Genomic DNA, 27,291 nt, shown 5'->3' with positions numbered 1-27,291 from the left:
TGGAGGGCACAAGCTTGGAGAAGGCTGGGTTAAACTTTTTGCATAGCCCATGCCTGGATGTTTACTGTATGTGTGTTGTCTGTTGTTCCTGAGTAAAAGTTCTACAAATTACCTTGTCTGTTTTTGCTTCCTGGGTGTAGGTCAGAGTACACACAGTGAGTATTCTCCTCCATACTCACATAAATAGAGGAGACATTACAAGAGAAAAACAGGATAACATGGATGAAAAACAGGATGCAAATGGAAAACTAGATATGACGCCAATGGTTACCTCTAAGACTTAAATACAAATTTTGGAAGCTCATGGGTGATAAGTGGGAGATTATTTTCTGTCTTGGAACAAAAATGATCTAGAGAAGAATCCCAGGCTCTTCTCTAATCTCCATCCGCCACCCCAGCTGTCTATGCTGCTCAGGCCTAAACAAATAAACTCATGTTTATTTCATCAAAAAAAGAAGAAGAAGCCCAATATGAAATTCCAGTGTTGTTGAATTAGAACTTACTAGGGTTTTCCTCTACTGCTACAGGTATCACGGACTGTCTCTTGAATTTTACAATGTCCTTTTTGCCCTAATGTTTGTCTTTCTATCTATCTCCATGTATACCAAAGAGGGTATATCAAACTTTGTGCACCCCATGAAGAAGTAGCCTACTTGACAAAACTTGTACTGTAACAACTATGCTGTAATTCTCAAAGATGCCCAAAAGTATAGGTTTTCTCACTGTCAACACGCTTCTCTCTTTCCTGTCAACTGTTGGGAAAGCTTTGGATGACAACCTGCTCTAAGATGTACTAAGAGTTAAACAAAGCCATCTGATTATCTTGAGTGATTCAGCTCACGTACAATGCATCCGTGAATTCAATGCTGACAATCCTCCTACCCCTCCAAATTTCTTTTAAGGTGTGCAAAAGCTAACTCTCAGCCCTTTTCTGCAAATATAAAATTCTTAATTATCCTTTGTCAGGTTCTCAGGGTTTTTTCCCTCATTCTGGCAAACTAAGTACAACAAATAAAACAGAACATCTAGGTAGGGTGACATGCTAATTGCAGAGATTCTTGAAAAATAATGAAAGCTTTAAATTATTGCATTTAACAAAATCTTTTTTGACTCCTTCCACCAAAAGGCTGTAATTATGTTTATACAACTGAGTCAGATCAGTTACCTGGTTTTATCCCCACGCTAAAAAGTTTTGTAGCTCTTTTTCAGTCCAGTCTACAGCTTTATACTGCAGACCCAGGAACAATGAGAGGCAGAGGCCAAAGCAGAGAAATAAGCAGACATGTGACTCCAAGTGGGTAAAAACAAGGCCACAACATTATTGATTACGGCAGTTCAGGTGTTTGGCTTTGGGCAGGGTAAGGATCTGATCATTACACTGGCTTCCTGGTGTGAGATTTGGGGCTGCCCCCCAAAAAAAATCCTTTTAATATTATTTTTTTCAGTACAGTGGTACCTCAGGTTACATACGCTTCAGGTTACATACGCTTCAGGTTACAGACTCCGCCAACCCAGAAATAGTGCTTCAGGTTTGCTTCAGGATGAGAACAGAAATCATGCTCTGGCAGTGCGGCGGCAGCCGGAGGCCCTATTAGCTAAAGTGGTGCTTCAGGTTAAGAACGGACCTCCGGAACGAATTAAGTACTTAACCCGAGGTACCACTGTACTGATATCCAATATTGTAAACTCTCACAAGGCAGACAGAATGTCTACTAAAAGTAAAATAAAGGTAAAATAAAGCAGACATAGGTTATGTTGTTATCAAACCAGTGACCAGAAATGCTTAGGAATCACATCTAACCGCAAGGGTCTTTGAAAAATCAGAGGACGTAAAAACCACCTTGTTTATTAATGTAAATGACAAAGGGGTACAAATAATGGAGAAAGATGAGCTCCTCTAGGCAGTCTGTTGTGCTCTATTTCTCTGGCGTAGCTAATCCCTAGATTCTACTTCACCAACCCACAGAGTAAGATGTTTGTGGTACCTCTAATGCTGAGCAACTTCCACAAATACAGCTGCTATTAAGAACATGATTAGATCTTTATGTAACCCATTTTGCATTGTATCCGGGAAATATTGACAATGAAGCCAATCCAGGTTCCATAGGAATAAATCTAAAAGTCTATGAAACATTAAGCAAAAAAGGCCATTCTATAATATCAAATGCCATAGAGGCATCTGAAAACAAACAAGTAACAACTACAGGTAACTCACAACATATGTGCATTTAAGTTGTGCACATTCAGCTTTACATGCTTGGAAAAAATATATATAAAAAGTGGGGTGGAAAGAGGGCATTCTCTGTCCGGGGAAAAAGACTTTGGCATTGAACCCAATGTGTTTTGATGATACATGGTTTTGGCTCTATGTGCTATTCCTGGAACTTAATGCCAGCACGGGTTGAGAGTCACCTGTACTGTGCAACTGAACTTGTTAATTGCACTTCAACTCTTATAATAAACTTTTCTTTTGTAGATAAAGCCTGCTAGCTCTATGAAAATATTTCTCTATGACCCCACGTATAATTTCTGTTGATAGTTTATGATCATTGTTTAGTAGCAATAGAGGGTTTACAGGAGTCAAATTACGCTGAATCATCTTCCACTTTATTTTTACTTCTGTCAAAGATTTATAAATCTCCCTATACCAAAAGAGTTAAATTTTAAAATGAAAAAGAGAGTGAGGCAGAAAAATACTTTGCACTGAAGTCATATGTAGCTGTATTTCATTGCACTTTATTGGAATGTCCAGTTCATTATGTTGGGTTATTTTGGGTATATCAAGATTAGTCAGAAACTGTGAAAATCTACTTATTCCTGAATTCCTCATTTATATTCTCTCCATAAAATTCATGAATATTTGTTCCATTTCTCCTGGTGCTTTTAAAAGTCTTTATTATTCACCAGTGAGGGCTCTCTCTTTCCCGCTCTCTCTATAAAAACTAATGATCCCATGATCCCCCCCACTGCGTGGTCTGTATCTTTCAGATGCAATTTATTCTGGTGATCTCCAGTCATCTAAATGGCATCCTTGCGGGACATATCTTCTATTTTCTAGACTCATTCCCTTGTTCTGTTCCTACATTGACCCATAACCTTTCCCCCCCTCTTCTTTTTGAAATAAAGGACCTTCTTATTAATGCTTCTCAGGCCTTCCCAAATATAACTGAATTACAATAAGTATTACAATAATATCAAAATTATTATACATTTAGTTTATTGATTCTGTCCACTTGTCTAGGGTCCATGGCATAAGTACTGGTGGTAGTTTCGTACCCTCAAATGCTGAACTGCTTGATTAGGCTATAAATGAATGGGTGGGGGAACTGAAAGGGAAACTGCAACAGGTGTCTTACCACAGTAAATACAACCAAAGTATAATGTGCCCTGTAAGCTGCTGGAGTTCTCACAAATAAACACACACACACAAAAAGCTTTGCCTTATTACATATACAATGCAATTATAATAAGTCCTCCCCTCCCCCGACAGAAAAATAAGTCACCTACACAATGAGCTGGCCAAAATATGATGCTGATTAGAGTGTTTCACTCAACCCAGCGACCATTTTTCACTAATTCTATTGACGTTCCCCCTCTTGCTACATCTGCAAACCCCCATGCTTGGTAGTTCTTCAACTCACATACTCCGAAATAATTATCAGAGAAGTGACAGGTGCAATTCAGACACCATAACCTCAGTCATGGGATTTTTTTTTTTTTTTTTTTTGAGACTAAGAACAAGCCATATGTCTACTTGCATCTTCTCCTCAAGCACTCTGAGGGAGATATGGTGGTTTGTCAAGCCACAGTTTGTCAGGCACTGCCTACAAACCAGGGTAGTGAAACGAGCTCATGGGTCCCATCTGTGAGCCTGCACAGACTATTAGAAAAATGTAAGAAGAACCCGACTACATAGGAGCAAAGCAGGCATGTGAAATATCAATATTGAGTTTATCTGCATTTCCCCCCCTCATTTCATTCACAGAATCATACAACTGTAGAGTCAGTCTTGCTCCTTTATCTCGAAAAGAAGTGAGATTTTACTCTCTCCTGAAGTCCACTAAAAATTATGATCAAATCTTGCATATTATGTGCATTACATTGCGTGGACAGGCGGAGTCCCCAGATCCCGAGCGGTCCCCCCCCCCGTCATGTGGAATAACGACTCAAGACAACATGCTATGGGATTAAATTGGCCACAACTTTATTAAATTTCAAATGTGGGTAGACCTTGGCTCAGGCATTGGGCGTTCTCCCTCCCCAGTCCCCAGCCGGGGACCTAGGGAGCTTCAGGGTTATCCAGTGTGTGGGGGGGATGGGCCGGCTCTGGAGAACATATGTTCAAGCAGAGATAGCCGCCCCCGTAATGCCGCCGCCGCAGGGGAGAGCAATGATGACCTTTCAGCGTACGGTCAAAGCCTCCCTTCAGAAATCCCTTTAACGGGGAACCCTGGTATCGCCGCCGCAAAGAGGAAGATGGACTAAAGGATTCCGCCCAAGGCCTGATACCGCCAAAGTTGTGACGTTTTGCTACGGGAAAGGTGCAACCTGCCAATGCAGGGAAATTCCTTTCCGGCCCTTTAACAGCGACCCTAATGTAGCAGCGCCCGCATACCTGTGAAGTAAAGTTAACCTGCAAAACCTATGAAGAAAAGTTAACCTGCAAAAGAAGACATTAACTGAGGGTGGGTAGGGTGGGAGAAGCTCTGGAGCCAAGTGAGGATTCCCAGGTAAGATCCTCCCACTATTGTGTGGGCAGGTAATCCCTCCCCTACCTGGCCTGGTCTCCTTGGCAACGCTTCCCCCAGGTGGGATTGGACAACTGACTGAGGTAGGCGGAGACCTCCAGGTATCCCACCTGAGGGAAGGCAAAGCCAAGCCTATGCTGTTGGAGCCGCTCCAGATCTAGGGGCTGCGCGCGTCCACGCAAAGGGCGCCTCCCGTTTTAAGCGGGGAGCGGTCATTGTGTGCAGTTTTGCATGACCGAAGTCCTATTTTGTCTAACATAACAAACTTGTGCACTGGGGGGGGGGCTGCAGAAAGGCACTTGAAAAGCTCTTTCTCTCTCTCTTAGTTTTGCTAAGGCTTTATTTTGGCTCAAGGAAGATGTGCTGCTCTCTTTTTGTTTCCGTTCATCACTGTGATGACGTTTCCTAAAGTGACCAGCACATAAGCAGATGGTACAAACAGTCCTATAAAAATGCTTATGTATTAGTATACTTAATGAATGATACTGCAGAATCACAGAACAGCATGGAGTATGATTCTTTTATATGCCTTATATGTACAAGATACATATTTTTGCAAATAATTAGTCAGCCTTTAAAAAAAAACCCAACAACCCCACAACATTACACAAGCAGCTCAGACGTAAGTGGCGGCTCGATACAAGATACAATGTGGGAAAAGCTCAACCAGGTTGGAACTGCGAAATTCTCTGTATACATCCACTTAAAACCATTTTCTCCTCCATCCCTAGAGCAAAGGCTGATCTAGCTCAGCACAGTGCTTCTCATATAAGCAATGGCAAATAAACAGCAGTTTGAACAGTGAACGTACTGTTTTATTATGCTCTGCCATTGCTTCTGGTTGGCTTTATGAAACATCAGAAAATCTAGAAACCCATATAAATATCCATATGCAGGAAAACACATCTGTATAACCACCCTCAATCATGATCTACATGTAGCCTCAATGCTTTTTATGGTGGCAATGAGATTGCATCCCGGGGTTTTGTTAAGTATCTGATTATTTCTTAAATTTGTATACTGCCCTTCTTCTGGGCAGCATAAAAAGATAAAAACATAAAACACATAATAAAAACAAGAACAAAACAAATTAGCCCTCTTCCACAAACATGTTTAAAAGGATGTAGGATGTTAATCAGCTTGGCAGAAGAGGAACATTCTCACCTGGCACCTAAAGATGTATATAATGAAGGTGCCAGGTGGGCCTCCCAGGGGAGAGCATTCCACAATGGGGAGCCACAGAAGAAAAGGCCCATTGCCCCCCTCCAGACTTCTCATAGAGGAGGCGTATGAAAAAGGGCTACAATGGTGATTACAGGGTCTGGATAGGTTAACATAGAGAGAGGCAGTTCTTGAGGTATTGTGGTCCTGAGCCATTTAAGGCTTTATAGGTCAAAACCAGCACTTTGAATTGGGCTCGAAAACTAATTAGCAGCCAGTGCTGTCAGACCAGGATTGGTATAATATGCTCAAACAATCTTGCCTCAGTGAACAACCTGGCTGCTGAATTTGGCACCAGCTGAAGTTTCTAACCTGCCTTCAGAGGCAACCCTACATATAACATGTTGCAGTGATCTAAGCTAGAGGTTACTAGAACATAGACAAAGATGCTAGACTATTATTGTCCAGAGTGCAGCCAGGCCAACAGCTGAAGGCAATGGAAGGCACTCTACGCCACTGAGGCCACCTGAGCCTCAAGCGACAGCAACGCAATAGCAAAGGATCCAGTAGTATCCCCAAGCTAGGTACCTACCATCAAGAGCAGGCAACCTTCCAATCATCCAGTCTAGGGAACCATCCACTATCAGTGCCTCAATCTTATCTGCACTGAGCTTCAGTGTGTTGGTTCTCATCCCGTCCATTACCAAGGCAAGACAACAGTCCAGCACATCCATTACCTCCCCTGCAGATGTAAAGGAGAAGTAGAGCTGTGTGTCATCAGCATATTGCTGACAACATACTCCAAAATTCCCGATGACCCCACTCAGTGGTTTCATGTAGATGTTAAACAACACAGGGGATAAAATTGAACCCTGAGGAACTCCACATTGAAGACTCCATGGAACTGAATAACACTCACAAGCACCACCCTTTTGAAACAACCATCCAAGTAAGACTGGAACCACCACAAAGTAGTGCCACTCACCCCTAACTTGGATAGACGCTCCAAAAGGATACCATGGTCAATGGTTTCTAAAGCGACTGATTCTAGAAGAATTAACAGGGACACATTTTCTCCACCCCAGTGCAATTCCTATGCTAGAACTGGGCCTAAACCCTGACTGAAATGGATCTAGAAAATTAGTTGAGTTGGGCCCTCCACAACCCTAGTGAAGTATACGCATTTCCCCTCTCATATGTTGGCCCTGTATCTATGCTCTCCCTCTCTCTGAACAAATTGACCTCCTTTTTAATTACAGTTACTCCCCCCAAACATTGTAATTCATTAGCTTGATTACTGAATTGCATGGCCCAAGTTGTTTTAACATATTGCCACTTAATCACTGTTCAATTTAGTAATTCATTAAATGCACACTAATGTGTTATTCTTTTGTTATAATATGTCAATTAATAAGTCCAGTAACTCAATAATTCACCCATTCATTAATCCTTTAATACAAAAAGACAGATTATAAAATTAATTTAATCAAGATAGCATGCTACTAGTATATAATTAATTGATAATGCTATCAGAATTCATTATATACTATAGTCTACCCCAATTTATTCAGCTACTAATTCATTCATTAATGCTAGATCAATGTATCAGTTCATAAATTAGTCAAATTAGAGTTTCATTGGGAAAACAAGATCACAAGCAAGTCTCTCTGTTTTATTTGATTAGGTTCTATATTATGATCTTGAAAATAAAGGTTTGCAATTCCATTTTAACCTTCCTTTCTTTCATAACCCAGATCTGTAAAGTTACAGTGAAATAATTAAACCAGTAAAAGAAAGCGCCAACTAAATTTGTAATTTGCTTACAGTTTTACCAAGTCCCATTTCTTCTTTGCTCGCCTCCAACACAACCAGCTTACAAAAATGAAATCCACTACAGCATCCAATTGGAAAGTGTCATTAGATATAATTCAGTCTATACTAGTTTCACCCTCAAACTGTGTGTGCATTAGATTAGGGGGCCTTGCAATGATTTGAGCCATCCTGCCACATCTTCTCTATCCACTTCTAGAACCAAGAGGTCTTGTTTTTTTATCTGATTGTGCACCTGAAAGCAAGGTTTCAGTTGGAGGGTTGGAGACATCACATCTTGAAATGAATACGTTCCCCTAGTTCAAGACATGTATTCTGTGTACATGATTGAAGCTAGGGAGAGGGCAGGAGATGGTACCTATTAATACTGAGACCCTTTCACAACCAAATAATATAAAGAGATGTGTGTTAGAAACAGCATCTTCTTTCTTCTCAAGGGAGTATCTTCTCAACAAAGACAAAGGCTCAACAGAAACTGAAAAATCATGACAGATTCATCTGGGCATTGATAGCCAAAGGTCCAACATGCAAGTCTTTCATCCTGAATGATTCTGTAAGTCTTGAACCAGGGAGTCAGGGCCCAGGCACCTTTCCCCCTGCATAGTTCTCAGACTGGGGAATTATTGCCTAGATCTCTGGCTGCAGGAGAGTGCGACTCAAGTAGGTCAGCAGATCTAGAACTAGAGCTCTTTATTTCAGCCCAAGGCCACAAGACAAGAGGAACCACAATAGAGGATTATGAGTGTCTATATAATTCTTGGCCCCAAATGTGTTCTTCAATGAGGACCAGTGCTGGATCTACACATTTTCCTGTAGAGGGCAAAAGCCTGCACTGCTGCCTACTATCACCACCACGGTTGAGAGAAGGAAGCATGTGCATGTTGACTTGTCTCAGTGGTGGCCACAGTAGCAACACAAGGAAGGGCTGACCAAGGAGCGAAGGGAAGCCCACCCTGCTTCCCTTTGGGAGGGGCATTGAAAAACAAGGGACAATTTACATAAATGCTGGTCCTAGCAACTCTCACGAGACCCCTGTTCCAGGCTGGCACTTACCTTGCCAGTTCACCTGCCTGCTGTGCTCCTTCTTTCCTGCTCGCTTGTGGTGGCAGTGGAGCGTCTTTTGCACCTCCTCACCTTCCTCTTCCTGGGGTGGCCAAGCAGACCAGCCTTTCTATAGTCACTCACCTCTTCCTGTAAGGTGTGTGGGGGCTGTAGCCAGCCACACCATGTGGTCATCAAGGCCTGGCTCCTTTACATTCCTGCTGGCCCAAAGAGAAAAGAGAGGTGCACAGCAGCCAAGGCACAGGCTTAGTGACTCCTTACATGTTCCAGCCAGATTCATCTTATTAGAATAGGTGGGTGGCTATTCACCCACCTCTTCTAATAAGTGGGACCTGGCTGGAATGTAGTCAGTAAGTGTGTGCTATGGCAGTGACACTTCTTTCTTTTCTCTCACCTACACAGGATGCTGTTTTGCCACCCCCTAACCAGCCACCTAGTACACATGCCCCCTTTTGCACCCACCATGATCCAGTGAAATACTTTTCAGATGGAGGTACAGCACAGGCTATCTTGCATCTGGCCTCTAGCCTTTCTTAGTCTATGTCCCTGTCTTTGGTTCTCATCTGCCCAACCTAGCTTGTTTTGATGATATCTCTGCCTCTTGTTCTTGTTTATAGGATTCAGTGCCTGATCTTCAGCCCATACATGTCCACATATTTTTGTTCTGTGGCTCATATGACTCTCGGTTGCAGCCTGTCAAATAGACTGCCAGGCCCCAGGCTAACAGACCCTGAAGCTTAGCTTTTACCTTTCATATTCATGGAATGAATATGATACTTCTGAACATAATGTCACCTCAGATTTCCATTCAGCACACCCTGCAGGACTTTAGCTTTCATTAGTGTTAAAACTGTGAAAATATTTCAAAAATATTGGGATGCATTCAGAAGCAATTGAGAAAATCAGACATGCACACCGTGGCAAAAAATACCATGGCAAAAATAGGCATGAAAATTCAGCCTCCGAGGCAAATGGATACACACACTTTTTCTTTTTCTTTTTTTAAGGAATCACTCTCCTTTCAAATCTGTCTGTGTTAGGTAAGCTTTGCTTTGCCAAATGCCCCTCACTTTATAGCTTCTTATCTTAAATATTTTGTTATTCCCAATAGCACAGAACAGACTTTGGAAGATTCAGTTCATATACAAATATATTTATTTTCTGATCCTTGGAACCAAGATAGGCTGGAGAAATTCAGGACTGAATCTCTGCAGATGTTTATTCAGACTTCTGAAATGCTTAATGCAACATAAAATGGCCTGCAGCCTTCTAAGAAGGGTTACAAGACTTCATTTGCTCACTGTGCTTTTTGGACTTAACCATATCTGGTTAATCCTAACCATATCTACTCAGAACTAAGTCCTGCCATGGGGCTTACTCCCAAGTAACTGGGGTAAGGATTACAGCTTACACCTTGGTACATTCTTACCCAAATATTTACAATTCTCTCTCCTTTTCTATCTTTTCCCACTCAATTCTGGCTTGTTCGACACTGATAACTCTCTAGTACAACTTCCTTCAGAGCTACAATCTATCATGAAATGAATGCTCCAGCATTTGATTTTCTGCAACACTCATGCAGAATGTTAACTTAAATAACGTCCTCCCCATAGATCGATTCTGTATTTGGCATTGATTTTTTATTTTATTTTTTAGGCTTCTGACAATCAAGGAAGGTAAAAGTGAGCCAAGCAAAATGAAACAACAACAACAATCCTCCCTAAAGGAGAGTGTTTCAAAAAGTTCCTTTTTGGAAACAATAGATGAAAAAATCTTATCCAAGAAAAAGACAACATTCCTGAAGCAATTTGCTTTAGTGAAGAAAAACATACCACAAGGATGCAAATATTAAATGCTTGGAGAACTGCAGATTTATGTGTGTATCTATGTATCTGTATCTATGTATCTACATGCATACAAAGTCTTTTGTATTGGCAAACACATACTTTGATTCGGTGGTGAGAAGAGAACAGATGGAGTAGAGGAGGCTTATTTTTTTATGTGTCCTGCTTTCAAGTTTTCTCCTCATACCTTTCCCTGGATGTGACATTTGAGGAGCAATAAATACAGAGAGCTTCTCACTTCTGTAGCTCCACTTCTTCAGATCAAAAGAAATGCCTGCTGGATCAGGCCAGTGGCCCATCTGGTCCACTCCTCTGTTACCAACCAGAGATACCCATGGAATTCCCACAAGAAGGACAACAGCACTCTCCTCACTTCCCAGCTTCATGAAGTAAGACGAGTCCCTATATCCTTCCCACCCCTCCTGCCTGGAAGCAGACTAAAAAAGTGAGATGGATTGATATAGACAGCCCCTTCCCCACACCCTTTTTTTCAAGACCATGCACCAAGAGTTACATGCTCATAGATGTTTTGGCATTCCAATCTGGTTGCAGAAATTTCATTCATGTGTTTTTTGTTAGTTTCCTGCAACTGTGTGCTCAGTATCGAAGACCCAATTCTATGGAACACTCTCCTTACTGAGATCAGACCACTTCCCCAGGCCCACCCCAGCAACACTTGGTAAAGACTTCTTAAAATTTCAGTAGGCATTAAAGAATGGTCTTCCACAATCTTGTATTCGGTACACCCCTTTTGCGCCCTGCTTTGAAATGACTGTCATGTGGTATAGAAATGTTTATATCAATGAAAGTTTACAATTTTAGAGTTGGCTTGGCATGTGTAGCAAATCCACCTATCAAATGCAAAATGTTTTAACGTTATTAACAGATGTAAAGAAGTAGTTTGTTAGCAGCTCATTTCCAGACTTCCACTTTGTCTCAAGTCTTTCATCTTCTCAGCAGCTGCCACAAAATCTGGCAATTAAGGGCAGGCTGCAATTGGTGGATAAACCACCACTCTCTACAGCAAGAGTGGGGAACCTGTGGCACTCTGGAAGTTGTTGGGCTCCAGTGGTAATGCTGGCTAGGGCTGATGGGAGCTGGAATCCAACAACATTTTGAGGACAACAGTTTGCCTAGTGCTGCTCTGCTGACACAGAAGGACTCTTGGACCCCTGAAAAGTCAATCTGTCCTTCATTCTAAGGCCAGCAGGACAAGACTCATTAATGGACAATACCAAGAACTCTGTGTTCTTGTTTGACCCTCTACCTAACACAACACACCAAACCAAGGGCTCATCCACACTTCCACTTGTCCTGCCACTTTCCCCTGGGAAAACGTGCACCAAGCACCACTGTCTTACAGCTACAACATCCAATTATTATTATTTTTTAATTTTCCCATCACCTCCACTACAGCTCTGCTTTGTGTAACAAGCTTTTCTTTTTGTGACATGTTGGTTGGTCCTAAGAAAGGCATAGCCCAACCATAAGCAAAACCATAAGCAAAATTGTATAAGTGAGAAGTTGCTGGCAATTGCTGTAATGATAGCTCACAGCTATGCAGCTCTTCCTCCACAAAAAAAGATATGGAACAGAAGAATACACAGGAAAAAGATTCCATATGATGTAGGGATAGCAAGCAATTTAAGTGGCTGATTACCATATGATTAAAAAGTTATTAAGAGTATTCCTTTTAATAAAAACTGATTTTTTTAAAAAATACCTTGAGTGGGTTCATCAACAGCTTTTCTTTTTCTGCTGTGGCTGTTGTAATTCATTCTGAGTTCTTGGCCATATTCGTTAAGCGTTTCTCTGGACTCATAAGACTGTCTTGCCTTTCTTCCATCCTCACTTTCATCAGATGAGCTTGTGTAAGCTAGATCCATTTCATGCTTAGCTTTCGACAGTGGCTGGTAGGGTTTACAATCCATTTGCTCCATCTCTGATTAAGTAGGCCAAAATCGTAAAAACAATGTATTGAGGCTCCTTACCGAAACAGTCCTGGAAGAGACAAAAATGTTCAATGTAACTCTCTTCATTCAAGCATGGTAGTTGTTCAATCCCCCCCCCCCCACAACAGCAATTGATTTGTCTAGCAGATTTAGTTAAGGGAAACTTAAAATGTTCTCAAAGGGAGCATAAACATTCTCCTAATGATCCCTTGTTTTGAAAGGTTTTAGCCAGTTAATTGTTGCAAGGAATTAAACAACAAGTTGTAAGAAATTGTAGTCAGAATAAACCTTGAGATGGAACCACTGAATTATACTGAGTGGGTTGATTCAAGCATTTTATCTCACTATTTTTTTAAATATAAATAAACTTTTTTAAAAAATATATATAATAATTACAGTAGTGGAATATAAAACTAAGTTTCACATCGTACATAGGATATTCAGGGAAAGTGTTCATCAAGAAAACTAGCTTCCTCTCATCACTGCCAGTAGTGAATTTTGTACACCAATTCCAAAAGTGTAAGAAATAAAGTCGCCATATAACAAAACACACATTCTGGGTCTTCTGACCTACTCGAGACATTTAAATTGTGGGTAATCTTCTCTGAAATTGCTACTGGGCACATATTTTTGTACCAAAGTGTTAATTTTGGTTGCAAGATCATTGCAATGTTTTCCACCACTGTCCTGTCAAGATCAGCACCCATGCTATAATGTTATTAGGCCTTTCAAGTCTGAATTACACCCATAGCCATCCCAGATATTTGACAAAGAAAGTTTGAGATGAGGTCATTGCAATATCACTTTTACATCTATCAGAGTTCTCCCTATAAATGCCAGTCCAACATTTAGAAAACAGTGGGTCATTACTATCATAGATGCAAACAAACAAACAAGCAAACAAAAACTCTGCCCACACAATAAGAGTCTAGAAGTTATTCTAGAAATTTGTACCAGTATATGGTGCCATCTATGAATATGTGGGTACTGATTTATATGGCTTAGGCAGCCATAAATTATTCCACTTACTTTCAGGAAGGAAAAGGGTGGTCCTGCCCACCACCAAAATGTGGCACCCAACAGATCAACCCCCCCAAAAAAGAATGCAGCCCTTGAAAGAAAAAAATAGCTTCAAATATCTACAGAGTTTATCAGCTCCAGCCAAACATTCTTCAGAGGTAAGGTTCCATTGTAAATTGACCTAATAAGCTCTTCTACCATCGAAACTGTGCCTCAGGAGAAATCCATAGTATAGGAACCAGCAGCTCCTTACAAATAGGAGTTATTAGCATGTCTGAAGATATATTGATGAAGCAATTGAATTCTAATCTTGAACCTTGTGGGAAGTCAAAGCGAAATGCACCAGTTGCTTCTTTATTTGTGATGTACCATTTAATTCCTACATGACACACACGGAAAATCAAATGCACGTGTTTCTTTTCTCAGAGGGGTGGAGCGGACCAGAACTGAACACATTCTCACTTCCAGTGCATTTATGAACAGGGAACTCTCCGACATAAACTTCTGTACAGTGACAAACGGCTGTACTTCTGTTGGTTCCAGATTACTTTTCTTCTAGAAAACACACATAGAAAAACTACTGAGCTGCACACCCACCCACTCCTCAAACTTCTGAAATGAAACATAAGATACGTTGCCCCTTAGAGCAGGGGTCCCAAACTGTTTTGGGCCCAAGGTCACATTTGGAAACCGCCATGAGGACTACAAAGTAACCATTTCACAGAAGAAAAACTGACAGTACTCAGGCAATACACCTTCACAAGCACCTATATGTTCCTAATTTGGGAGCCTAGCCAATGGAGGAATGGAGGAAGTAAAATACAATATGTGGTTGAAGTAGGTCACCTACTTTAAAATAAGAGATACAACTTTCTGAACTAAACCCACAATATTTCAATTTCTGCTAACTGAAAAGACAACCCTTAAAGCTCTCCTGCTCTTTTCTAAAGAATAATGTATTCCTGTTGTGAGGTACATTAATGAATGCACAATAAGGGGAGGAGATCTATAGCTAAAAAGACATGCTAGGAATCCTTTGACTACACCACTTATACAAAAGACAAAATCTAACACTTGGGGATGTAATATAGATCTAACATAGCGTCCAAGGAGGCTGTTTGGGTTCACAAAGCAACGGACGGATAACACACCCGTATCTGCAGAAGTTTCCTCTTGAAAGAAGGTGAGACTTCTTTATTTTGAAATAAATTTATCTATTTTAATATAAAACAATCATCTAAAATTAAGCAAGATCGTGTTTAATTTTAGCTGCTGGGTCATTTAAAATATTGTTCATTCTCCCCTGCCCCTCCAAAACAAAGTCTCTAGAAAGCAAAATGAACAGAATGAAAATGATTCACACGAAATAAATTAGTCTGATGAAGTGCTACCCTTTTTGATCCATATGGTAACATATGGCAAGGCAGGCAGAAAAAAAAGATGTGTTACAGTATTTACTTTTCAGTTGTGGAACTCTGTATTGACTGTGGTGTGGCTTTCACTTTTCTATATTTAATTTCATCCTCAAAAATGATATTCAACCAACAATGCATTGCATTTGCACCTTTAGATGCAAACTTAATCATGTGCCCCACCCCATTTCTATTCACAACAAACAGAATGCAATTAAAATCATCACCATCATCATCAACAACAAAATAGTTAAAACAGCATCTAGTATTAGTATTAGGAGAGTCATATAACATTAGTAACCACAACAGCCACAACCAAAGACCAAAAGAAAATCTCAATAGAAACAGTTAGGAAATTCCAGGAGAAACAGAAAGGTATTTTAAAGCTGCAATCCTAATCCCATTTACACAAGAGTAAGACCCATTGAATTCAATACGACTAACATCTCAGTAGACATGGGTAGGATTACAATGTAGCAATTGTTGTACAATTGTTGTCTGCGTTTTTTCAGTTGATTTAGGACAAATCTGATGCGCTGAATCCAAAAATCACATTGGTTTTGCTCAATCAGGTCAAGTTTTTGAGCTATGGCCACATGTCATTTTTTTACGTTTTTGTTCACATGTATGCTTGTGTGGAGCATTTTAGAAGAAGTTGGTGGGGGTAAAATGCCATGTCGAATAATTGTTTTAATTGGAAATGATTATTTTAATGACAAGAAGTATTCAGGTCCGATAGTTCTGGGTGATTATGTCGAAAAGGGATCAGTTTGAAGTCATAAAACCTCAAAATCTTCCATAAATTGGTGCGGCAAAGCATAATGTTGGGGGATCAGAACTAAGTTAATGGGGCAGCTGCCCCACGAAGTATCCTGATCTTCAATCAGCATGTCGCCCTGTAGCTCATTGTGATGAAATTCCAGTGCCTATCTTCGGAGAACTTCCTGACATTAGTGACGAAGATGCCTCCCATGTTGAAGGACATGAAGAAGAAGAAGAAGTGGTTCTTGAAGATGATGCTCCACATCCATTTTCCCAAAAGGAGTTGAATGATCTAGTTTGCGACCTCAGCTTGTCAAAGGACTCTGCCGAACTGTTGGCATCCAGATTGAAGGAAAAAACCTCCTTTCTGACAGTGCTCGCATCAGCTTCTTCCGCAACAGGCATCAAGAGTACCTCCGTTTTTTCTCCGAAGAGAAGGACTTGGTGTCCTGTGCAGATATTGCGCAACTTCTGCTCAAGCTTGGAGTGCCACAGTACGAACCCAAAGATTGGAGACTGTTCATTGACAGCAGCAAGCGATCACTGAAATGTGTTCTGCTACACAACGGCAACCAGTTTGCCTCTATACCCCTGGCTCACTCGAGTACACTGAAGGAGAACTATGAAGCGGTGAAGTATGTGCTGGAGAAAATTGGTTATGATCAGCATAAGTGGTTTATTTGTGTTGAACTGAAGATGGTGAACTTTTTGTTGGGACAACAGTCTGGCTTCACCAAGTACCCATGTTTTCTGTGCATGTGGGATAGTAGGGACCGTGCTCAGCATTACACGAAGAAGGACTGGCCTGTGCGGGAGGAATTGGTGCCTTGCAAAGAAAGGAACGTCATCAACGACCCTCTGGTGGACAGAGACAGAATACTCTTCCCACCGCTGCACATCAAGCTCGGCTTAATCAAGCAGTTCACCAAGGCTCTGGACAAGGATGGTGACTGCTTCACTTACTTGTGCCAGGCTTTTGCAGGATTGACCATGGAGAAGTTGAAAGCTGGCATCTTTGATGGTCCTCAGATCCGTCAGCTCATCAGAGATCCAGAGTTCGGAAACTCAATGAATGAAGTGGAACTGGAAGCGTGGAAGGCATTTGTTCTGGTAGTGAAGAACTTTCTTGGCAATAATAAAGCCAGAAACTACGCAGAACTTGTCAACCACATGCTGACTGCTTTCAGAAACCTGGGCTGCAACATGAGCGTCAAGATGCACTACCTATTTTCACATATGGACTGGTTTCCTGAGAAACTGGGTTCAATGAGTGATGAGCAGGGGGAGAGATTCCATCAGGACATGAAAGAGATGGAGACCAGGTATCAGGGTTGCTAGGATGCAGTCATGATGGCTGACTACTGTTGGACTCTGAAGAGAGACCTCCCTGCCGCTGAGCATTCCAGGAGTTCCAAGAAATGGAAGTTCAAGCCCTGAAGTTTGAAAAATGGTGAAGCAACATGCAATTTACATGTACTTACCTTTATCAATGCCCACCATTCAGTTTACAGTAAACCTGACTTGATGGAGAGAAACGGATGCCATTTCCTGATTCAGCAGTGCAAAAATACCCTAAATCAGTTGTAGAAATCTAGACAACATTCAAAAAGTAAAAAATTGTTACCCAGTGTAATTGGTGCTTGCCTCATTGCCATAGGGCTCCATTGAGAAGAAGGGCAGGATATAAACTGAATAAATAAATAAAATAACAAGATGGGCACCATAATGGAAGAGGCCCTCTGTTGAGCCTTGGCAGCCAGACTTCAAGTAGATAGTAGAAGAGTCCAGAGGGTCCCTCCTGTAGACCTGGGCAGACCATACAGGAAAATGCAACCTTGAGCACAGGAAAGCAACAAACTGAGCTACTTCCAGCTCCACCTTGAGGGTGAAGGAAGGGAAGGGAAAAAAGAATCGCTGAACTTCTCTGGCCATGATTTTCCAATCCATGAAATGATAATAATAATAATAATAATAATAATAATAATAATAATAATGATGATGATGATGATGATGCTTGCCTATCTCACAGAGGAACCAATGGTTTTAAATCACTCACCTTTCCCAATGAACATCAGGGCTCTACAAAAGGCAAGGTACATCTTGCACTAAGCATGTGCTAGTAATGTCTCTCTAGAAACCTTAAGAAAAACTGAGGATAAATTGCTGTAAGTGTATGTATGAACATTAACCTGAAATCTTAATTTTATGGAACAATGGCTCTGAATAACAGAAAGGATAGAAGCCTGCCAAAAGCAAGATTATAAACTTGCATCTCCAAATGCGCCATGAGCCATTTAGGACTGAAAATGGTGGATTTTAATTAATCACTTCTTAGAGGTGCAGTGCTGTGATTCAGTAGTTGGGAATTAGACAGCTACAGTCCCCTGGTTTTGCTGCTGGGTGTGACTGGGTATAGCTGAAATGGAAACACAATTTCCAAAAGGCAGGGAGAGCTATAACCCCCACTCCTCATACCTATAAGAATAACAGAGGGAGTCTGCAAGTTTTCAGGAAGAATTCCAGTGGCCAGTCAGGGCAAAATAATTGACAGAAAAAGAAAATATACTTCAACCCCCTACCCCTCTCTCCCTTTAACAGTCACTAACAGTCTACATGCTTCAAGGAGGAATAGGGGGTGGGTGCCCTATCAGATTTTTTTTGGACTTCAGCTCCCATCATCTCTAATCTTTGGGAATGCTGCCTGGGGCTGATGGGAGTTGGAGTTGAATGGGGTCTAGAAAACCACAAATTCTCCACCCCAGTTAAAAAGGATGAACCATAGCTCAGTGTCTGAGCACATGTAGAGGGTGCAAGGTTCAGTCCCCAGCATCTCCAGAGAGCACTGGGAAAGTCTGGAAGCCTAGCAAGCTGCTTTTAGTTGGAGTGGACTACACTGAGCAGAATAGACCAACAGTACAACTCTGTATAAATTAGCTTCCTGTGTCTGAATTCTCCATGTAAAAAGCTGTGGCAATACCTGAAGGTCTGCCAACATCACCCCCCCCCGAACCATAAGACTCTAAAAACTACAAAGGAATAGAGAGGAGTAATGAATCAGGGGCAGCGATATTGCAAGGCTTACTGCATGCATCACGCTCCCCATTTCCCACATTTCCCAAGTTAAATAGGCAGAAACAGCTTAACCTGATTAAATTCTCATGCCCTGGACAACTGCAGAGTTTCACCATTGCTCGGCAAGCTTAATCCATAAACGCACAAAATGACATAAAACATTTCTATTAATATTCCTTTGCAAGACACTAAACTTATAATTTTGCAGGAAAGGAGCATATCTATGAAAGGAATTAGCAAGGACCTCCAAGCAGCTTTTCAAGGGTTAGTTAAAATATTAAGATTTTCCTCCTCACAATAAACCTCCCCACCCTTCAATGCCTGCAGCGGGTGCGTATGAATGTTTGACAGGCAGTATAATTAAACATCTGCAGCAAGAAAAAGAACATTTCAACATTCTTTTTTCTCCAAGATTATGCTCATTTCAGTGTGTTAAAAGAATCGACGTAGCAAATGAAGGACTTTCTGCCTGACCTTCATGTATTACTTTCCCTTTTTAGGGAGTGCATTAGGTAACACAAGTGGGAACCATTGGTGGCTGCTGCTTGTTGGGCCTGGTAGGGTGGGAGGTAGGGAGACCAACAGTAGATGGGACCAGAATGAATGAGAGGCAAAAGCAACTCTATCTTCTTCCCTGCTGAGCAACACCATGACTAAGAAGGAGGAAGCTGACAGAGATTGCCATCCCCTGTAAAGAGGCAAGCAAGTGGGGGCTAAGGAAAGACAGGAGGACAACCAACGGGTCTGGAAACCAAGCCTTATGAGGAACAGATGAAGGAGCTGGGTATTTTTAGCCTGGAGAAAAGGAGACTGGGAGGAGATATGATAGCCATTTTCAAATATACATGGAAGATGGAGGAAGCTTGTTTTCTTCTGCCTAGGAGGGTAATACCCAAACCAACGGCTTCAAGTTACAAGAAAGGAGAGTTTGGCTAAACACCAATAATAACTTTTTGATGGTATGAGTTGTTGATGGTAACACCCTCAGAAGGTGGTGGACTCTCCTTCCTTGGAGGTTTTTAAGCAGAGGTTGGATGGCCATCTGTCTTGGATGCTTTAGTTGAGATTCCTGCATTGCAGGGTTTTGTTTGTTTTTCTGAGCCTGCTGATACTTCCAAGTGCTTGGATGTTGTTATTTTGACTACTACTTATGAATCCACACTTAATAAGCTCACAATTTTTATATAGGAAGAATAAATTCATCAGCATCTTTAACTTATGTCAGTCTACCTGTTGTATTTATGTACATCCTGCCTAGTTCTTGCCTGGGGCCCAGTGCTGAGTCATCAGAGGATGAACCAGACACTCCATAGGTCAAGGACCTGCTGAAGAACCCTTGGTGCTGTCAGAGGAGGTAAAGGTAGAAAGGTAAAGGACCCCTGGATGTATGAATGTTTGAAGGGCAGTATAATTAAACATGGTCCAGTCAGATTTGACTAGGGGCTGCGGTGCTCATCTCTACTTTCAGGCTGAAGGAGCCTGAAAGCTTTCTGGGTCATGTGACCAGCATGACTAAAATACTCTGGTGCACAGAACACTAACGAGTGCTAGAGTGCATGGAAACACTGTTTACCTTCCCGCTGCAGTGGTACCTGAAGGGATGCAAGTGGTGCTGTGGTCTAAACCACTGAGCCTATTGGGCTTGCTGATCAGAAGGTCAGCGGTTTGAATCCCCACGACGGAGTGAGCTCCTGTTGCTCTGTCCCAGCTCCTGCCAATGTAGCAGTTCGAAAGCACACCAGTGCAAGTAGATAAATAGGTACTGCTGCAGTGGGAAGGTAAACGGCGTTTCCATGCGCTCTGGTTTCTGTCATGGTGTTCTGTCATGGTGTTTCCAGAAGCAGTTTAGTCATGCTGGCCACATGACCCAGAAAGCTGTCTGTGGACAAACGCCAGCTCCCTTGGCCTGAAAACGAAATGAGCGCTGCAACCCCATAGTCGCCTTTGACTGGACTTAACTGTCCAGGATTCCTTTACCTTTTTACCTTGTCAGAGGAGGAGCCACCTCAGTCCTTGAGAATCCCCACACCAAAAAGGCCAGGGTGAAAAAAAGCAAAAACATAACATGTGTATGAATCCAGAGCTGGTGTGTGGCTCATGAGTAAGCAGTATCTGGAACTCAATTACCACCAGCAGTTGGGGTTAGGGTATGTTCTAGGACACCAAGGTGAACAAGGTCTCCCACGAGAGCCTTATAGTTGCTGGAAACAACACAGGTCTTTGGCTCCTTCATCCCAAGTGCTGTGCTGTACCTTGTCTGAACACTCTGTGCTATTGACCTTGCTTCTGCATTGTTTTTTGGACCTATAATGATTCTCCATGCTTGACATTTGTTGAGACTATGCTATGCCTTGAACCCTGCTTGTTGGGGGAAGCATTTTGCTAAAAAGTTTTTACTTCCTGGGACTGAGACCTAGTTTTATAACTGTAATTGTTTTATATGTTTTTACAGTTGTATATTGTATTACTGAGGAGCACAACAGTTTATAAGTTGTTGTTTTTTACCCACTCTTCACCATAACGATGATGCAATATACAGTTATAAAAACAAATAAAGTTGTTACAATTATAAAGCAAGAATGAAATTATAAAGGAGGCTAAAGGGGGGTGACATGGGGGGGGGGAGTCCCAAGGGTAAGAGAAAGAGGGTTTGACAGCTGCATTTGGTCCCTGGACTAGAGAAGCTCAGGGGGGAGAACCGAGGGGCACCACTACCTCACAGCATATTCTGGCTGAGGCAATCGCCCCACTCTGCCTAATGGTAGAACTGGCCCTGAAGATTGCTTTAAAACAGGTTATTTGATTAGAGCCATGTGTAGTCCAGTACAGATAATGTATTCTGTATAGGAAAGTTTCTTCTTGGTTAACACCATCCTAGACTAAATATTAGTAAAAGCATTTTGCCTCATCAGTTCTGCTTCAGTGCAAACATACGATTAACAGAACGAACAAGCAGTGTGGATGCTTTGCCATCAAACCCTGATAAATGACAGGCAAGCATGGTCATGGGGGTACCATAAACTGCTGACGCTGTTACACCAGAGTTTATATTGCAGTGGAACCACATTACAACTAGGAGTAGAAAATTAAATCCCATCAAGCATAGCTAAATGTTGTTTGCACTTAAGAATATGTGAGTAAAACCAATCCAAACCAACACATGAATTTGGTGCAAAGGTTTTCTAATATGTAGGATAATCCTGTGCAACCTCAGGCAATCTTCCAACAAAGCATTTTGGATTCCTATGTTTTTCCTCTCTGACTGCCTTATAATACAAAGAAGATGCTTACCTATTGGCCACCTGACATCATCACCATCCAGCAATGGAAAAATTACATCTGTAACCACAAAGGAAGCCAGCTTTTCAGCAAAGCAAGGAAAGACCTAGAATTTCTTTTGGGGGTGGGGCAATTTAAATTGATTTAGCTGGGGATCCTAAAGAAAATGTATCTGGAGGGAAGGTTTTCTCTTGCAAAAGCCAACTCTATTCACAGAAAACACGTCAAGGCACTTTGGTTACACGAATAGCACCTGGGACAACTCTACAGCACAGAGATTTATAGGACAATGGGTCTAACCACTGAAATGAGTCTGCCCATTGTGGAGACAGTGTGTGGCTTGAAAGCTTAAGAATGGTGGCCAATCCTTCAGTATGGTAAGGGAGTAAAGCCCTCTTCAGGCATTCCATAATGGGAAAGTAAACATGTGGGGTTGGTGGAGAGGGCAGCAAGGATGGATATGCTAGCTCTGGCTCTGCTCCTTCACTTTCAAACTCATGGAAAGCAAAAGTCTGCAGTGAGGAGCCTTTTTTTTAATCCATGGAGTCTCCACACAAGCTTTTAAATCCTGCACAGGGGCACAGGAAACCGCATTATCCTCAGTCATATGCTACTAGTCTATCCAGCTCAGTACTGAACCAGATCTGGACCTGATGTCCCTTCAGATAGAGGACTATCCTCTGTAATTTAATCCTTTGAGACTGCTTTCTTTTGTATTAAGAAGCTAACAAGCTAACAAACAAACAGATAGTGAAAAAGTTGTATAATAATAATAACAGTAATAGTAATATCATCTGAAGCTCCAACTGTTCCCTTACAAACCCATGCAAATATAAGTTCCTCTGAGCATCTGCTTTACGTGCGAATATCATCTGAAACAGGATGTTTGGCAACCCACAGCAGGGACTTCTCCATGGTGGTACCAAACCTATGGATTTCCCTCCCCAGGGAAGTTTGTCTGCCTCCCTCCTTATTGGCTTTTAAATGCCAGGCCAAAGAAGCCCTCTTGCTTAAGGCTTTTAGGTTTTCCTAATTACCCATTTCCTTCTTGTTTCTAGATTCAGGTAGGTAGCCGTGTTGGTCTGATGCAGTCGAAATAAATAAAAAAATTGTCTAGTAGCATCTTAGAGACCAACAAAGTTTGTTCTGGGTATAAGCTTTCATGTATCTGAAGAAGTGTGCATGCACACGAAAGCTTATACCCAGAACAAACTTAGTTGGTCTCGAAGGACAATTTTTTGATTTTTTAAATTTATTCCTTCTTGTTTCTGTTACTCTAAATCATGTTGCTAATTACTAATTCATTTACTGAATTTTTTGAAAAAGTTGTTTTTATAGTATTGTAATTTTTGTATGTGTTTATTAGTGTACAGTGGTACCTCAGGTTACAGATGCTTCAGGTTACAGACTCTGCTGACCCAGAAATAGTACCTCGGGTTAAGAACTTTGCTTCAGGATGAGAACAGAAATTGTGCAGCCACGGTGCAGCGGCAGCAGGAGGCCCCATTAGCTAAAGTGGTGCTTCAGGTTAAGAACAGTTTCAGGTTAAGAACGGACCTCTGAAATGAATTAAGTTCTTAACCTGAGGTACCACTGTATTTGTGAGACTTTCAAATCAAGGGCAGCTTAGAGATATTTTATCAAAACGTGAAAATCAGTAGCATCTGCCAATGCCATAGAAGTAGGTGCAGTTGAGGATTGATGTGCAAACCTATGTTTTTCTGCACTGCATTTCATTTATGAAGGACAGCTATGCATCTTCAGAGACTGCAGAGTACAATGAGAAAGGGTTTCAAACGCAAATCTCTCCTTTTAGTTAGTCATCAGACTGCATTCATCTTCCCTTTGGACTTTTCCTGCCAGCGATTCAAAGGGAAATACCAACTGTGCATTCTGATCCGATAGGGGAAAAAAACTGCAACTGAAAGACAGAAACTGAAAATGATCTAGCATAAAATGATATCAAGTAGTAGCGTCAAATGTTGTTCCTGGCTATGCTGGATATCACCCATCAGGAAACACATGCATAGGATTTGCCAGGCTGCATGATACCTTCTCATGGATAACTGATTAATCTTTTGACAGGTTCGCCCATGTAATTGGAGGGAGTAGGTTTCTGTAACACAGCTGAACAGTGGTGAAAAGGGACTGAAGAAACTATGGGAGCATTCAGACACAGGGGAAATTGTGTTAGTTTTCCTGGTTATAATCCTAACACTTCTGTCCCATTTTCTAACATTCTCTTTATACAGCAGTATCTGTTGTGCTGTGGAACTGAGGCTTTTTGATTGACAGAACAGCTATGTTATACTAAATTTTATTCATGCCTGTGACCATGGTGTGGAACAATAGTGAACATCACTGGACAACAACGCTGCTCCTCTATCCTTCTTGCACATGTGCGCTCCTGGTCCTCCATGATTCATCCATGAAAATGGCAAGAAATAACTGTATGCTGGGATACGGCCCCAAATTTCATCACTTTATTCCTATGGTTTTCTTGGTTAATAGGGTTTCAAAGAGATTATTTCTGGAGCCAATTAACATGGAAATGAGAACTGAATGTCCACTATATTCCACTTCATATGTTACATGAAAGTCTCGGATACAATATGGAAATTAACAGCCACAGAAAAATGGGGGAAACAGAATAAACTGCTGTGTGGATGCAGCTTATGTTTAAGAGAGAAGCTTTCCTTTATGGGGCACTACAGAGCAGTTTATTAATTTCAGTTTCATAGGGTTGGATTCCGATGCTTAGAATAGACTCTTCTGAATGCACTGCTGTCACTCAAGTCTCAGCTGGCCTCAGCGGCACAGAGTGCCTTCTATCAGCTTCGGCTGTTGCAGACTCTCCAAGTGTCCCTATTTTCAAGGGACAGTCCCAGTTTCTGATTTGATCCTGGAATGTCCCGCTTTTCCTTAGGATGTTCCTATTTCCACTGGAGAAATTTTGGAGGGTATGGAGTTATGTGACCCCGAGCCAAGGAAATAAGTAACAACAACATATTTTCATCGGAGAAATGTTGGAGGATATGCTGGTGGCCTAGCTGCACCCTTATCTGGATAGGCATAGCCTCTCTTCTTCTGTAGTCTATGCTTCGGTAACCTAAGTTGTTGTTGTTTAGTCATTTAGTCGTGACCGACTCTTCCTGACCCCATGGACCAGAGCATGCCAGGCACTCCTGTCTTCCACTGCCTCCCGCAGTTTGGTCAAACTGTTGGTTAACTTAGGTTAGATTACTGCAATGCATTATACATAGGGGCTGCCTATGAAGAATGTTCAGAAACTTCAGCTGCTGCCAAATTCAGCGGCCAGGCTACTCACTTAGAAAAGACAATTTGACCATATAATGCCTATCCTGGGCCAACTGCACCAGCTGCCAATTGGTTTCAGGAGCCAATTCAAAGTGCTGGTTTTGACCTATAAATCCTTAAACAGCTCTGGACTGCCTCTCCCCATAGGAATCGACCGGGACCCTGCAATGACCATGTGAGGCCCTTCTTCATGTGCCTTCTCTGTGAGAGGAGGTCCAAAGGGCAGCAACACAACAACAGGCCTATTCTGCGGTGGCTCCCCATTTGTGGAATGCTTGCCCCAGGGAGGCGTTCCTGGCGGCTTTGTTACATATCTTTAGGCACCAGGCAAACGCATTCCTCTTCTCCTGGCCCTTTGAGTAATTAAACAATTGATGGCCTTTTAAACTGTCTCTGTGTGTTGTTTGTTTGTTTTTGCTACTACATTAAGCATATTTGTGTTTTTATTTTGTAAACTGCCCTGTGATCCTCAGATGAAGGATGGTCCATAAATTTTATTAAGTAAGTAAGTAAGTAAGCAAAGAATGAGTAATAATAATAATAATAATAATAATAATAACAACTACTACAGGTCTCTTTTCAGTTTTATTCCATCTGCCATCTACATTTAAACAGTCATAGTTTCCGCCAAATAACCCTGGGAATTGTTATTTGTTAAAGGTCCTGAGAGTTGTTATGCAAACCCTATTCCCTTCACAGAGTTACAAAAGGTCAAGATTTCAGATGTTCAGGTCCTCCAAGACCTTCATATCCAGAAAGATAATCATTTGCCTTCACATCATGGCAGTAAAAAGAGATGACTGCTAATGTAGGCGAAGGATTTCAAATACATAATGTGCATTTGTTCATTTTGTGCACACATTGGTCTGCACATCCCCACCCCCCACCCTGTATGGGTTATAAGTTATCCCATACATACGTTGCAGGAGATATGCAATCCTAATGCATGGAATTTTCAACTGAGAATTTTGACTTAAAAGCCACTCTGCTGCCAACTCTCACACTCCACCATGTGTTGTGGAGCTTCTGGACAAAGGAGAAACTCCTCCAGTCCCAAAACCAGTGACTTGACCACAGAGCATTTTCCACCTCATACATGTGCTACTTGTTCTCTGCAGCACTGAAGATAGCAAGATGACTTTGTCAAACTTCAGCTCTGGCATATTTTTCATCAGAAAAGCTAAATCCAGGTCTCAGCCATGAGGCAAAATACTAGACACAACCATTTGCACAATGGATAAAGCCATTTCAGGGAAGGGCTATAGGTCGATGGTAGGATGCGTGCACTGAATGCAGAAGGTCGTAGTTTCAACCCTCATTGCCTCCAGGTAGAGCTGGGAAAGACCTGTCTGAAATCCTAGAGAACCACTGTCAATCATTGCAGGCAATACTGTGCTAAATGAACCAATGGTCTGAGTTGGTAAAAGGTAGCACCCTATAAAAAAGTGTATGAATTGCCCACAATGGTGCTAGAAAAGGGATTCTGTTTAAGACCCTGGAGCATCCTTTATTCGCATTAACTCTTGACAGCATTTTAAGTTAACAAAACTCAGAACACCAATCTGCATTTTAAAATACCACTAATGAATGATCCGTGCATTGAAGTTCCACTTCAGGCAAACCACCAGATGAAAGGTTTACTTTCATGAACACCCAAAACAATGATTTTAGTGTAATGGCCACAGCGATCATTATTTTCCAGTGTCATGTCAATGTCATCCTTTGCAAACACACATTACTGTGTTGCAAGGGTTGTTAAACAGTAGACTCAAGTCTTAGCCGAAGTCTTAATTAAAACTTCGGCTTTAAACAAACTTAAAACAAACTCTTA

The 27,291-nt window shown here is 41.6% G+C and overlaps 1 protein-coding gene across 13 annotated transcripts in view; it reads right to left on the bottom strand.

Annotated features, from left to right (window-relative positions):
• Positions 1–27,291, bottom strand: part of TENM1 (teneurin transmembrane protein 1) — a 395,160-nt gene that overhangs the window by 290,023 nt on the left and 77,846 nt on the right. For 12 of the 13 annotated variants that reach the window (XM_081180104.1, XM_081180105.1, XM_081180115.1 and 9 more), the window contains exon 2: positions 12,369–12,646. In XM_081180104.1, the coding sequence (XP_081036230.1) occupies positions 12,369–12,585 (217 nt within the window). In that variant the 5' untranslated portion in view covers positions 12,586–12,646. Of the gene's footprint in view, positions 1–12,368; positions 12,647–17,847; positions 17,867–27,291 lie in introns of those variants that run through there. The other variant, XM_081180112.1, reaches the window with a different exon arrangement.

The sequence above is a fragment of the Podarcis bocagei genome, assembly GCF_964188305.1.
Source record: "Podarcis bocagei genome assembly, chromosome: Z".
In the NCBI taxonomy this organism is placed as follows: Eukaryota; Metazoa; Chordata; class Lepidosauria; order Squamata; family Lacertidae; genus Podarcis; species Podarcis bocagei.
Note: the sequence above shows the minus strand (reverse complement) of the source record. Positions and strands in the feature narration are given on the sequence as shown.